The sequence below is a fragment of the Erinaceus europaeus genome, chromosome 2 (assembly GCF_950295315.1).
Source record: "Erinaceus europaeus chromosome 2, mEriEur2.1, whole genome shotgun sequence".
NCBI lineage: Eukaryota > Metazoa > Chordata > Mammalia > Eulipotyphla > Erinaceidae > Erinaceus > Erinaceus europaeus.
The window spans coordinates 164,014,112-164,030,140 of record NC_080163.1 but is presented as its reverse complement, the minus strand read 5'-3'; the positions used below and the strand labels follow the sequence as shown (position 1 = coordinate 164,030,140).

General features: G+C 38.9%; 1 protein-coding gene across 1 annotated transcript in view; it reads right to left on the bottom strand.

Annotated features, from left to right (window-relative positions):
• The window catches only part of ITFG1 (integrin alpha FG-GAP repeat containing 1), a 189,029-nt gene that overhangs the window by 150,594 nt on the left and 22,406 nt on the right, over positions 1 to 16,029 (bottom strand). The window contains exon 6 of the mRNA XM_007536684.3: positions 1,078 to 1,172. Within this exon, the coding sequence (XP_007536746.1) occupies positions 1,078 to 1,172 (95 nt within the window). The remainder of the gene's footprint in view (positions 1 to 1,077; positions 1,173 to 16,029) is intronic.

The following is a 16,029-nucleotide window of genomic DNA, read 5'->3' as shown; positions in this document are numbered from 1 at the left end:
ATTTAATAAATGTGAAAACTGGGCAATCACATAAAGAAAATAAGTGAAAATGAAGAAAAGAAACTAGATTACTAACACCACACAAAGATTAACTCACAACGGATCAAAAACTTGAATATAAGACCTTAAGTCATAAAATACATAGAATAAAACATAAGCAATGTACTCTTGGACTTTGACTTCAGATACATATGTATTTGGAAACTCCATTCCAATGGCAAGGGAAATAAAGCAAAAATAAATGGGCAGGAATACATCAAATTAAAGGCTGGGCCATTGCATACCTGCTTGAATGTACATGTTACAATGCTCAAGGACCTAAGATCAGGCCCCTGGACCCTACTTACAGGAGGGAAATTTCATCAGTGGTGACGGAGTTCAGCAAGTATCTATCTCCTTCCCTCTCAATTTCGTTGTCTCTATCCTATTAATTAATTAATTAATATACAAAGTATTAAAAAATAAAAGATGGGGAGGAAGAAACTTCATTCTAATCAAGTAGTTTTCAAAGTCACATATTAAAACCATGGTGACAGAATCAGTACAGTGTAGACTGAGAAATTCCACAATACAAACTATATTTTCCTATTTCCTCATTGAGCTGATTACTTTAAAACATTTCTGAGAAAACTAAGGCATTTTGGACAGCGAATATATATTTTCTATTAAGGAATTTTACTTAAGCATAAAAGGATCTTGGGGTTTTTATAAATAGAAATTATTTGCATGTACAGATTAAATTTTCAGTATTAGTATAATAAATATTAAACAAATAATTACTAGTATTAAATAATTATTAGTATAAAGAGAAAAAAAACATCAAGTAACATGTATCTGAAGTATTTATGATGAATCCATGGTTAAGCAGAGAACTCAACTTCTGATGTAGTTAACCAAACAAACAAAAAGCCAACTAGAAACTCAACTATAGCTATAGTTTTCATATTTATCCAACATCACTGACTTTCTTATATAGGGGTTTAATTCATTAGCAAATGATCATGAAGAAGATAGTAAATAAAACTTCATAATTTGTTGTCCATCTAAACAAAATATTTCATAATTATGGCAACTCACCTGCTGTAAAATCTTCAGTCAGATCAATAAATGCATGAGAATGCGGAATTCGCATTTTACTTTTAGTTGACAATGCAACGTGCCACGACAAATTCCTAAAAAGAAAAAAATATTAAGGCAAACATTAAAATGAGAACTGTGTTAATATTAAAAAGAAAAAACCTCAAAGTAAAGATAATAGCATGTTCACACTGTGCAACTATCACCATCATCCAATTTCAAAATACTTTCATCACCTCAAAAAGAAACCCCATGCTCATGCTAATTCTTACTATCCCCTTTCTCCAATGTTTGTCAACCACTAATCTGCATTATGTCTCTGAAGATTTTCCTACTATGGAATTTCATATAAATGAAATTATAGAATTTGTGAACTTTTGGGTTTGGTTCTATCATTATGTCTTCAGGTTCACTCTTGATGTACCAGGTGTCAATATTTTAGATCTTTTTGTGGATGAGTATTATTTCCCTATGACTATATACTCATTTAGCTGTCAACAGACATTTGGATACTTTAAATATGGCTCTATGAATATATGTTTTCAATTATCTTGGGTATATGCTTAGGAGCAGAACTGCTGGATCACACATAATTATATGTTTAATTTTTGACAAGTTTCAGCATCTTTTATTCTAATTAGTAATGTAGGAGGCTTATAATATCACCACTTGTTTGTCATGGTCCCCACTTGCAGGAGGGAAGCTTCACAAGTGATGCAGGTATGTCTCTTTCTCTAGTTCTCTCCCCCTCTCTTGGCAGATTTCTCTGTCTCTATCATAATAAAATAAAATTGAGAACAGAGATGGTGAATTTTTCATACTGCCCCAGCAATAACCCTGGTGGCAAAAAATAAAAATAACATAAGTAAAATTTAAAAAATAAAGAAAGGAAGAGGGATAGAACACCTTGGTTTATAGATTGAAACTGTATTTTTAAAATGGCCATCCTACCAAGAGCAATCTAAAAATTCAGCACAGTCCCTATCAAAATTCCAGTAACATATTTCAAAGAAATGGAACAACTTATCCAAAAATCTGTGGAGTAAAACAACAACAACAAATGAATAGTTAAAACACTCCTGAGATGGAAAAAATGGGTTGGGGTGGAGCAGGAGGCAATGAGGTACCTGGTTAAAAGTATACAAATTACAGTGTGGAAGGACCCTAGTTAAAAGTCCCTAGTCCCCACCTGCAGGAAACTTCATGAGAAGTGAAATGGTGCTCCACATATTTCTCTATATCTTCCCATTCCCTCTCAATTTCTCCCTTCCTGTCTTCATCCAAAATAAATAAATAAATAAAAATAAAAATTTTTGGAAAAAAAGGAGGTGCCACATTCCACAATGTCAGCTTATTCTTCCTTCCTTCCTTCCTTTCATTTTTTTAAAATTTTATTTATAAAAAGGAAACATTAACAAAACTATAGGATAAGAGGGGTACAACTCCACACAGTTCCCACCACCAGAACTCTGTATCCCACCCCCTCCCTTGATAGCTTTCCTATTCTTTAACCCTCTGACCCAAGGTCATTGGGGGATGCAGAAGGTGGAAGGTCTGACTTCTGTAAATGACGTGTTTCATGGCCTTAGCATCCAAGATGTATTTGGAGACTGAACCACATAGGCAAGAGAAGCTAGAACAAGACTAAATAAATGGGACTACATCCAACTGAAAAGCTTGAAAGGAAAATTACACAATTATGGATAAATAGGTGACCGAGTACTGGGAGAAGTTATGTGCACATCACATATCTATGTGAGATTAATATTAATCATAAAGAAGTCATGTGCCTCAACAAAAAACTCAAAAAGTGGGGAAAATGATTGCATAAACAGTTTTCTACAGAAGAGAAACACATAATCCAAAGATATATGAAGAAATGCTTTCCTTCAACTATCATAACCAAAATGCAAATTAAAACCTCACTGAGATTTTATTTCATACTTCTGAGAATTATCAACATCAACAAAGCAAGAAATGACAAGAGTTGTTCAGGATATGGAGAAAAAGGAATTCTGTTACACTGTTGGTGGGAATGTAACCTTATGTAGCCCCTATGGAAAACAGTATGCAGAATCCTTAAAGAAATACCTTATGGTCCAGCAATTGTACTCCTAGACATATCCACATGACATAAATACACTAGTTTGAAAGGTCACAGGCACCTCTATGTTCCTAACTGCACTATTCACAATAGGTAACGAAGGAAAACAACCTAAACACCCATTGACAGAAGACCAGATAAAGAAAGTATGTGAGATATATTCAATAGAATAATACTCTGCAATTAAAAAAGATGTAATTTTTGAAGAAAAAAAAAACTTCCAAGAGCAGCAATGGCTGTGTTTCTCTCCTCTCCTCAGTGAACTACGAATATTAAAGGAGACCACCTGGGACTGTGACAAGACAGGACTAGAACTATTTTGGGAACCCACCAAATCACCAGAGTATCCAGAGACCACAACTCTGCTCAGACCTCCAGCTCTACCTAGTTGAGAAACTTCTCCAAAGAACAAGGAATATCAAAGACCACCTGAGAATGCAACAAGACGAGACTAGTACTACTTTGGGAACCCACCAAGTCACCGGTGAGTGAAAACACGTGTGGCTCGTGGACAGAGAAGAGCCTAAGGAGAGATTCCTGGGGCTAAAGCCCATACCTACTCACAAGCTGCTGGTAAAAGTCTGGCAGTCTTCCACCTGAGGAGCCACCTCCAGTCTGTTTTTACCAACAAAAAGATTGCAGAAGGAAGGAGAGGATGCCCCTAAAAATAATCACCAAATGCAACTGTGAGTCTTCATTGCTACTATCCTCAGAGGCTGGAGCAGCAGGGGGGAGGCCCTATACTAATATCAGGGAGCCAGAGAACTGACCAGGAAACTCAGAAGACCTACAGCATGGTGGCCTAGCAGTGAGGCTGTATAGTGAGAGCATTTCCACACTGTTCTCCAGATGAGAAGAAGGTGAATAATTGCCTCAGAACCCACAGACTATAAATGAGACTTGTTTAGAAACCCACAGGGCCAAGTAGTCCTGCCTAGCTTTGCAGAAAAGCTGAATTGAGCCCGGAGCTTTGGATATTTGGGGTATGGGAGTTCTCTTTGCATAATCACTGTGCTATCTCTTCCCCACCTGCTTTATCTCTTGGTCAGGAGTGAGTAATTAAGCTAAGAAGCCTACTTATAGTTAAAAAGCCCTCAGGCTCCCTTAGCTTACAGGGAAGAAAAAGAACAGAGAAACTTAACTCAGGGATTGAAATAACATTGAAACAACCAGGAGTCAGGTGGTAGTGCAGTAGGTTAAGCGCACGTGGGGTGACGCATCAAGGACCAGTGTAAGGATCCCAGTTCGAACCCCTGGCTCCCCACCTGCAGGGGAGTCGCTTTTACAGGTGGTGAAGCACGTTTGCAGGTGTCAGTCTCTCCCCCTCTCTATCTTCCCCTTCTCTCTACATTTCTCTCTGTCCTATCTAACAACAGCGACATCAGTAACAACAACAATAACTAAAAAACAATAAAAAAACAAGGGCAACAAAAGGGAAAATAAATAAAATACAAAAAAGATTTAAAAAAATTGAAACTGTAAATTTCAACTGTGAACTTTTTTAAAATTTATTTTTATTTATTTATTCCCTTTTGTTGCCCTTGTTGTTTTATTGTTGTAGTTATTGTTGTTGTTATTGATCTTGTGGTTGTTAGGACAGAGAGAAATGGAGGGAGGAGGGAAAGACAGAGAGGGGGAGAGAAAGACACCTGCAGACCTGCTGCACTGTTTGTGAAGCAACTCCCTTGCAGGTGGGGAGCCAGGGACTTGAACTGGGATCCTTACACCGGTCCTTGAGCTTTGCTCCACATGCACTTAACCTGCTGTGCTACTGCCCGGCTCCCCAACTGTGAATTTTTTTTAAAAACTTTTTATATTTATTTCCTTTTGTTGCCCATGTTGATTTATTGTTGTAGTTATTGTTGTTATTGATGTAACTGTTGTTGGATAGAACAGAGAGAAATGGAGAGAGGAGGGGAAGACAGAGAGGGGAAGAGAAAGATAGACACCTGCAGGCCTGCTTCACCACTTGTGAAATGACTCCACTGAAGGTAAGGCGCCAGGGGCTCCAACCAGGATCCTTAGGCCAGTCCTTGCTCTTTGAGTCATGTGTGCTTAACCCGCTGCGCTACCGCCTGACTCCCAACTGTGAACTTTTTAAGTACCTCACTTAGACACAAATCATTCCAGGCAAGAGTGATCAGTGGACTGAAAAGTACTGAGAGAAGGACCTCATAACACACTATAATAATGGTTAAGCCAAGGAGAAACATAGGAGAAATGAACCAGGACAAAAGTCCAGCTAAAAGCACCCCTAAAGTAGAAGCACAGAATAAGATCAACATCCAAACACTAGCTGAGGAATTAGTCACAGAAGTGAGAAAAGAGTTTGAAAGTAAATTCATCAGAAATACAGAAACAACAAATGAGAATCTGAAAGAAAGCACTATCTCCAGATAGAGAGCTGAAAGCTGAAATAGGTGAGCTAAGAGCACAACTAGCTGAACAAGCAAATACAGTATTAGAACAGGGTAACACAATAGCTGAGGTACAGAAAACAGTAGAGGGGAGAGAGAATAGAATAAATGAGGCTGAAGACAGAATAAGCAAGATGGAAGATGAATTAGAGAAAACTAAGAAGGTAACAGCTTAGAAAACTAAGAAGGTAAGAGATACTGAAAACAGCAACAGAAATATGTGGGATTATTTCAAAAGAAATAATATATGCATTATAGGTTTACCAGAGGAAGAAAGAGAGGGAGGGGAAAAAACATTCTACAGGACATAATAGATGAGAACCTCCCTAGTTAAGACAACATAAAAGACATAAAGGTTCAAGAATTCCAGAGGACCCCAAACAGGATTAACCCAGACTTATGTGTCTCATCATATTTAGAATCAAAAGGAATAAGGATAAAGAAAGGATCCTGAAGGCTGTAAGAGAAAAACAAAGAGTCACCTACAGAGGAAAACCCGTAAGATTAGTAGCAGACTTCTCCACACAAACACTACAGGCCAGAAGAGAATGGCAACATATCTATTGAGTGCTCACTGAGAAAGGCTTTCAACCAGGACTACTGTATCCTGCTAGACTGTCATTTAGACTAGATGGAGGCATCAAAACCTTCTCAGACAAGCAACAATTGAAAGAATCTACTATCACCAAGCCTTCCCTGAAAGAAGTTCTGAAAGGTCTCCTATAAATAGTCAGACCACCATAAATATGCCATATATCATAACACTCTAAAACTCTACAAGAATAGCATTAAAATATCTTCTATCTATGATATCAATAAATGTCAATGGCCTGAATTCATCTATTAAAAGGCACAGAATAGAAAGATGGATCAGAAAACACAACCCAACAATACGCTGTCTACAGGAAACCCACCTAACTCAACAAGATAAACACAGACTTAAAGTGAAAGGATGTAAAACTATCATCCAAGCCAATGGCCCACACACACACAAAAATAAAATAAAATAAAAAATGGGCAGGAACAGCTATTCCCATTTATGACATGATAGACCTTAAAATAAATAAAATAAAAAAACATAGGGATAGACATTACTTAGTGCTCAGAGTATCAATCAAGAGGACTTAATGATTATTAACATCTATGCACCCAAGGAGAATCCATCTAAATAAATTAAACATCTACTGAAAAGCTACAGCAATATATTAACAGCAACAAAGTAATTGTAGGGGACTTCAACACCCCTCTCTCTCAAGCTGACAGATCATCCAGGCAGAAAATCAATAAAGAAATGAAGGAGCTAAATGAAGAGCTAAATAAACTAGAACTATTGGACATTTTCGAGTAAAAATGGTGATTTTACCATTTTAAGCCCATCTTGATGGAGCTTGAAAATAATCTAAGTGAAGTAAGTCAGAAACAGAAGCATGAGTATGGAATGACCTCATTCACTGAGAGAAGTTGAAAAACAACATCACTAAGCAGAACTTGGAGTGGAGTTGGTATATAGCACCAAAGTAAAAGACTGTGGTGGGTGGGTGGGGTGGGTTCAGATCCTGAAACAGAATAGCAGAGGACCTGTACTGTTGTGTGGAAAAATGAGAAATGTTATGCATGTATAAACTTTTGTATTTACTGTTGACTATAAAACATTAATCCCCCGGGGGAGAGAATACAGGTCCAAATAGGATGATAGAGGACCTAATAGGTGTTGTATTGTTATATGGAAAACTGGTAAAGAACAAACACCTCATCACAGACCCCTGCAAGCGTCATTCCGGCTTTGACCTAGCACGTTATGATTGGGCCCTCCTCAATCGCTATCGAACAGGCCATGGCCGGTGCGCCGCTATGTTCCATCGCTGGGGAGCCAGAGAAGACCCGAACTGCCCCTGCGGCTACAGACAGACTATGACCCACATAGTCAACGACTGCCACCTCTCCAGATTCAAAGGAGGTCTCGAAACTTTACATCAGGCTCAACCTGACGCTGTTGACTGGCTACGGAAGAAGGGCAAACGCTAGAAGAAGAAGAAGAATGGAAAACTGGCAAATGTTATGCAAGTACAAACTACTGTATGTACTGTTGAATGTAAAACATTAATTTGCCAATAAAGAAATTTAAAAAAAAATTGAAAAGCATAATTACACATACAAAAAACCCCAAAAAACAACACAAGTAGAACCTGAACTGGAGTTGGTGTAATACACCAAAGCAAAAGACTCTGGGGTGGGTGGGGGCAAGAATACAGGTCCAAAAAGGATGACAGAGGACCTAGTGGGGGTTGTATTGTTATATGGAAAACTGGGAAATGTTATGCAAGTACAAACTATTGTACTTACTGGTCGAATGTAAAACATTAATTCCCTAATAAAGAAATTTAAAAAAATTAAAAAAACGTATTAATCCCCCAAATAAAGAAAAAAAAGATGTAACTTTTGGGGCAAAATGAATGGAACTGAAAGTGATTAAGCTTACTGAAGCAAGGAGGTGAAAATCAATTACCAGCTAGATTTGCTCATATGTAAATAATAGAGAACTGAACCAGAAAAATTAAAAAAAAACAAACATAAATCAGTAAGGGGACTGACTGGGTGGTGGCACACGCAAGCTGAGTGTACACGTTATGACATGAAAGGACTCAGAGACCCCACTATCAGTAAGTAGAGAAGCGACACTTACTGACCATTGCAGCAGGTCTGCAGCTGTCATTCTTTCTCTTTCCCTCTCTAGTTCTCCCTCCTTTCTCAATTTCTCTGTACTATCCAATAAAAACAGAAAGAAATAATGGCTGCTCAGGGCAGTGGATTCATAATGCTGACACCAAGCCTAGGCAATAACCCTGGTGATAATTAAAAAAGAAGGAGGAGGAGAAGTAGGGGGAGGGGGGAGGGGAAGAGGAGGGGAGGACAAGGAGAAGAAGGAGAAAGCAAGAAAAAAAAGGAAGGAAGGAAGGAAGGAAGGAAGGAAGGAAGGAAGGAAGGAAGGAGGGAGGGAGGGAGGGAAGGAAGGAAGGTGGGAGGGAGGAAGGGAGGAAAGGAAGGAGGGAGGGAGGGAGGGAGGGGAGGAGGGAGGGAAGGAAGGAGGGAGGGAGGGAGGGAGGGAGGGAAGGAAGGAGGGAGGGGAGGAGGGAGGGAAGGAAGGATGGAGGGAGGGAGGGAGGGAAGGAAGGATGGAGGGAGGGAGGGAGGGGAGGAGGAAGGGAAGGAAGGATGGAGGGAGGGAGGGAGGGAGGGAAGGAAGGAGGGAGGGAAGAAGGGAGGGAGGGAGGAAGGAAGGAAGGAAGGAAAGAGGGAGGGAGGGAAGGAAGGAGAGAGGGAAGGAAGGAGGGAGAGAGGGAAGGAGGGAGAGAGGGAGGGAGGGAAGGAAGGAGGGAGTGAAGGAAGGAGGGGGGAGGAAGGGAGGGAGGGAAGGAGAGAGGGAGGGAGGGAAGGAAGGAAGGAGGGAGGGAAGGAAGGATGGAGGGAGGGAGGGAGGGAAGGAAGGAGGGAGGGAGGGAGGGAGGGAGGGAGGAAGGAAGGAAGGAAAGAGGGAGGGAGGGAAGGAAGGAGGGAGTGAAGGAAGGAGGGGGGAGGAAGGGAGGGAGGGAAGGAGAGAGGGAGGGAGGGAAGGAAGGAAGGAGGGAGGGAAGGAAGGAGGGAGGGAGGGAGGGAGGGAAGGAAGGAAGAGGCTGTCTGGCAGTAATGCAGCGGGTTAAGCACAAGTGGCATGAAGTGCAAGGACCAGCATAAGGATCCAGTTTGAGCCCTGGCTCCTGACCTGCAGGCCAAGGACCAGCATAAGGATCCAGTTTGAGCCCTGGCTCCTGACCTGCAGGGGAGTCGCTTCACAAGCAGTGATCAGGTCTGTAGGTGTCTCTCTTTCTCTCCCCCTCTCTGTCTTCCCCACCTCTCTCCATTTCTCTCTGTCCTATCCAACAACGACGACATCAACAACAATAAAACAAGGGCAACAAAAGGGAAAATAAATAATAAAAAAAATTATATATAAAAAAAAAAAACAACAGGGAGTCAGGTGGTAGCGCAGCGGGTTAAGCACAGGTGGCGCGAAGTGCACGGACCGGTGTAAGGATTCAGGTTTGAGTCCCTGGCTCCCCACCTTCAGGGGAGTCGCTTCACAAGTGGTGAAGCAGGTCTCCTCTCTGTCTTCCCTTCCCCTCTCCATTTCTCTCTGTCCTATCCAACAACGACAACAACAAGAATAACTACAACAATAAAACAACAAGGGCAACAAAAGGGAATAAATAAATATTTTTAAAAAAGAAAAAAAAAAAAAGGTTGGAAGACCTGCTAAATTGCAAACTCTCTAAAACTGTGAGAACTGCAGAGCGGAATGCTGGTAGTAGTGGTGTTGGGTGACTGGAGACAAAACTTTTGTGGTGGATGTAGTTTGGAAATATGCATCTGTAATTTTATCATCTTGTAAATTACTTTTAAATGTCTAACTTAAAATTTTAATGAAGTTTAAATTACTAACATAAAAAAATCTTACTGAGGCCACTGATTTATGACAAGAATAACTCAAAGTCATTTCAGTTTCCCAGTTTCCTCAACAAATCTGTAATTAAACACCAAGAGTGAATAAAAACAAAACAAAAACAAATAACAACAAAAAACAAGCATTTACAGTGGTAAGCTTATTTATATGGATTTATCTTTAAGTACTACCCAAGTGTTTCCTGATGTTTTCTCCATAGAATGTTTTCTGTTGTTTTTCTCCATAGAATTTCCTGTATATTTACTTTGAAATAACTTTTAGTTAGGATTTTGGAAAGCCTCAACTAAATTGTGACCTTTCATCCTAGTTACTATTTCACTAATAGATCTGACCTTATATATACATACTTCAAATGAAGAATCTAGAGCAAAAGTCTTAAAGTGGGAGAAAATCATCAGAAAGGTATTTTACTTAAGCTACCTTTGCCTTAAGCACTGTAAAGCTTAAAAAAAAAATCAGAATTTACACATTAAATTAAGAATCACATAAAATTCACTTAAATATGTAGATTAAAAGATCTAGTGACTAAGTAGCACATTTCTGACAGAACTAGTACTAACAAATAGCAGGAATCCCAAACTGTTTCACTTCTTTGGTTTTCTTCTAAACTTCTTTAGATATGTGAGTATGTTACACATTAATTATGAATATTTCAAATGAATATTCTGGTTTTTATAGTATGTTAAGTTTCAGGTTTTTATAGTATGTTACACTTCAGCTTATTGCCTACATTCTATTATTTACATTAACACTCTTAAAAAGGAAATTGACCTTTAAAGTTTATTTTATACAGGTCTACTTATCATTCTGATGTTTATCAAAGGTGAGAGGGAAGGGAGACAGCTAGTGCTTTTGTGGTTCCTTTAAGATGGATGAAGACTGCCTATATACACAGCTGTTTATAAGAATTAAATCATTCAATATTTTAAGAGTTGACAACAACAGTTTTGTAAGTCATTATTCCCTCAATAAAAGAATAAATGATAGATTTTAAAATAAAATTATTCCCTCTCCCTTTAAAAGTGCTCTTTTACATCAAGCATGTAATGTCAACCATTCAGCCTCATTACTTGGGTGAGATGTTTCCTTTCAGAGGATTCTCTAATTCCACTCCTAATAAAGTCCCAAAACCTAGATATAGACCAGTTCCCATGAGATAGAGCATAGGTTCACATGTATCCATAAATTAAGGCAAAATATATACCTAAAAGCAAAAGTACACAGTAGTCTGCAGTGAGTCAGTATAAAGTTCATAATGAAATAGTGTCTACTGAGACTTAGATACCCTCCTCACCTACTTCCTATTACACTTCCCTCACTCACTCCAAAGCTAACCTCATCAAAGCAAAGACTGCGAAAGCTGAATAAGGGCAAGAGACTGACATACTTTAACAATGGCTCTTTAGTCACTATCAGGCTAGCCCATCAGCTGGGGCCATATTCAGGGAGTCCTGAGACTCCCAAACAGACATGATGGGCCTAAACCTCAAATAAATCCCGCTCTCCATTGTTACTGGTCATCTCTATCAGGAACAACACAACAGACCCCTTTGTGGACCCCCATTACCCTCAACTTGGATCAACAACGGTAGAGAATGTTCCATCTTCCAATGGGAGGCTGGACAACATACTCTATGCTACACCTGAGGAAGATGGATCCTGATATTGGGGCAGCTTGAAACATTCCTACTCATAACCAAAGAATATGAGCTCAGATATACAGGGATGCAGAGGTCACATAGGATCCTAAGCTGAATATGGGCCCCAGATGACATCAAATCGATGGGATTTACAGTCAACAATATTTATACCCCTTTCCCATATTTGGGAGCTAGTCTCTTCCCAGATCCAACTTTCTGGTCCTTTTCCCAGCCGTGACATCATCTCCCCAGACAATAACCTGGATCTACCTGCATATCAGATTCCAGGCTCAGGGAAAAAAAACAAAACAAAAAAACTTGTATAGCCACAGGCCCTTTGGAATATAACTAAAATATGCCTACTAGCTATCTACAGAACGGAGACCCTGCCAACTCTTCATCTGCACTACTCCAGCCTTTAGGTTCATGATTAGTCAACAACTTGTTTGACTTTATATATTAACTCTCTTTTCAGCCACTAGGTTCCAGATTCTAGCATGATGCCAAACAGACTTCCCTGTACAGAGAACCCCACCAATGTGTCCTGGAGCTCCGCTTCCCCAAAACCTTGCCCCACTAAGGAAAGAGAGAGGCAGGCTTGGGAGTATGGACTGACCTGTTAACTACCATGTTCAGCAGGGAAGCAATTTCAGAAGCCAGACCTTCCACCTTCTGTAACCCACAATGACCTTGGGTCCATACTTCCAGAGGGTTAAAGAATAGGTAAGCTATCAGGGGAGGGGATGGGATATGGAGTTCTGGTGGTGGGAATTGTGTGGAGTTGTACCCCTCTTATTCTATGGTTTTGTTAGTGCTTCCTTTTTATAAATAAAAAATAATAAAATAAATACATAAATAAAAAGATTGGGGTTCAAGCCCCTGGTCCCTACCTGCAGGGGGAAAGCTTTGCGAGTGGTGAAGCAATGCTGCAGGTGTCTCTCTGTCCCTCTCTCTCTCTCTATCACCTCTTTCCCTCTCAATTTCTGACTGTCTCTTTACAATAAGTAAATATAATTTAAAAAAAAAGAAGACACACACAACACAGTGCTCTTTAAGACAGGCTGGGAGTATGGATCGATCTGCCAATGCCCATGTTCAGCAGGGAAGCAATTACAGAAGCCAGACTTTCTATCTTCTACATCCCACAATGACCTTGCGTCCATACTCCCAGAGGGACAAAGAATAGGAAAGCTATCAAGGGAGGGGAATGGATATGGAATTCTGGTGATGGGAGTTGTGTGGAATTATACCCCTCCTATCCTATGGTCTTGTCAATATTTCCATTTTATAATTTTTTAATTATAAATTATAGTTTTTCAAATGTGCTCTTTATACATGTAGTTTCTCAGTAAGAAAAAGCAAATATCTTATCATTTAAGCCATTATACCCATATAAATTATAACCTCACACATGTGCACAACCCCATTTGAAGATTTAGATCACAAATACAAACCACTTTGATTACAAACGTAGAAATAGTGGAGATGAAAAAGTTTGCAGTTTTAAGGCATGTTGAGTCTATTCACTGATGTTCCTTGACCTCTGTAGAAAATTTCAACTATTAGCTTCCCCCCATAGGAAACATAACTATGTCAAGGTGTTCTAATTTGTAGGCATCATTATCCTTAATTTCAAAGAACAGCATTTATCAAAGGATGAATTTAAATGTAATTAATGTCAACTGCAGTTTCAGTTGCCTATGGAAACTTCTTTTTGAAATGATAGCTAATACACCCACTTTTCAAAGATCATCCTATGCTGAAATATTATTTTAAAGATATCTTTAGTTTGTTTAGTTATAATGGTTTCCAAACACTTTTACTCAGGCAGACTAAAATAATTTTGAGAAACTTAGGTATCCCCTAACATAATTAAATTCATTTTTGAAGTAATCAAAATGCTTTAGGTAATTTTTGAATGTTAGAAATACTGAAATTTCAAAATGAAATAATTACTCTTAAAAGACATGCAGAAGAATACCATACAGAACTAGCCATGCACAATCACATACCACACACACACAAAAGCACATAAACAAGCTCTCCTTTGAACATAGTTTTCCTCTATATTTGAACTTATTTTTTCTATTCCATTCTCTTATAGCCCTTTTTTATAATTTAAAATGTTTTTGTATCTGAAGTCATTTCAGCAATCCATAACGATTAAAAAATGGCTGCTTTCAGTCTGACAAAATACCTTACTTAGTGCACTGCTTTCCCATGCACCTGACTGACCCACATTGAAGTTTGGCCTCCACATTAGAAGGACCTTCAGTGCTGTTATTTCTTTCCCTCTCTCGGCTTCCCTGTTTCTCTCTATCTGGAAAAGTCAGCTCAGAGTGGCGAAGACCCAGTGATGACCAAATATAGCTGATATAAGTGCCAGTAATATTACATTAAAAATTGTATGCAACTGCTTATGAGTAAAAGAGTATGGTAAAATTATATGTTGCATAATTTTACATATTACAGTATACATCTACAGTATACATATTCCCAAGTATAAAGCTAAGCCTGACCAAGAAATACATCAGAACTCAGTTTGTAAGTCACAGGAAATGTGAACAGACTAACATTACACTGGCTTTGATTGAAATTATAGGTACAGGTATTTTCACTGTAATACTAAAAACAAGATTCTGAAAGCTTATGCAACATCCTTTTTATAGAAAATGCTCATTAGCAATAATCTCACATCACTGCAGAAGCTGCTTTAACACTTAATAGCTAGGTGTTATTTTTAAGTAATGTAGCACATTATTACATTATTTCAGATCATTATAAAGTAAGGCTAATGTGGAAACTGAAGTCTCACCTTTGACCACTTAACACACTTCAATTATCTCTAGGCCCTGAGTTGATTTAGCACCCTTCCCTTCCTTGTTAGGTTACTCCCACTTTATTAATGAAAAGGAAGCTTTTGCCTGTTACCATTATTCCCTGCCTGACCATCTGCACCTTTACTCCAACCAACCAAACCTGCCAGGTTAGTTTTACTCTGGGGAATCCCCTGCAACTACCACTGCACTGGGGCATGTTATACACATGGGCTTTCCAACTGTCAGTGGGACAATCTCATAGGGATTCTTAGGAATCTACAGATCATAGTGAATTTTACTTAAAATGAGGTATTGCCCAAATTTAACTAAATTTATGATCATCTTGGGTGAACACACACACACACAAACACACACACAATTTATTCAAATTCCAAAGTGCTGATTAGCTTTCTGGGGTTACTGCTGAGGTTCAGTGCTAGCAGTACAAATCCACTGTTCCTGGTGGCCATTTCTTCCACTCCTCACCCCCTTTTCTCTTTTATTTGATAGGAAAAAAGAGAAGTTGAAATATGAAAGGGACATAACAATGAGAGAATGAAAGCTAGATACCTGCAGATCTACTTCACCACTTAAGAAAGGTCCCCCCTGCAGATGGGGAGCTTCATCCCTGGTATTTGCTCATGATAATGGTGTGTGTTCAACCAGAAGCACCACCACCCTGCTCCCTTGATTAGGTTTCCTGATAAATAAGAAAACACCTCAGCACTGGTCAATTCTCATGTAAATTGGAAGCAGGGATTGAACCTGAAACTTCTGGCATATTAGGCATACAAACCAGTGCTCTACCAGGTAAGTTAACTTCCTACAAACAGCTAAAATTTAAATAGCATAACATATCAGACTATTATTGCAGTGTATCAGATAACATAAAAAATAATGTATAAGATAAAGGTGGCAGGTTACAAAATATGTAAAAATTAGTGGCATTCCTCTATGCAAACAGTAAGTCAGAAGAAATCTGGGGCCAGGTGTTGATGCAGTTGGTAGAGGACATATGTTAAAATGTAAAAGGACCTGGAATCAAGCCTCCTATCCCCAGCTGTAGGAGGGAAGATTTACAAGCATTGAAGCAATGAAGTTACAGGGAGCTCTCTCTTTTTCCTACCTGTCCCATACCTCTTAATTGCTGTCTCCATCTAATAAACAAAGAAAAACATTTTTTTTTTCAAAAAACAAAACCAGGGAGAACTGGAAGAGGAGGAGGGAAAGGAGAAGAAATTCAGAAATTAGACTACAGAGCAAAAACAAACAAACAAAAACAAATATCTAGGAATAAAACAAAGTGAAAGAGTTATACACTGAAAATTAGGAGTCACTATTTAAGGAAATAGAAAAAGACACCAAGGAACTATAATGATAGCCCATGTTCATGGACTAAAAGAATTAGCATCATCAAAGTAACTATTCTACTCACATTGATATACAGATTTAATGCAATGTCCATCAAGGTCCC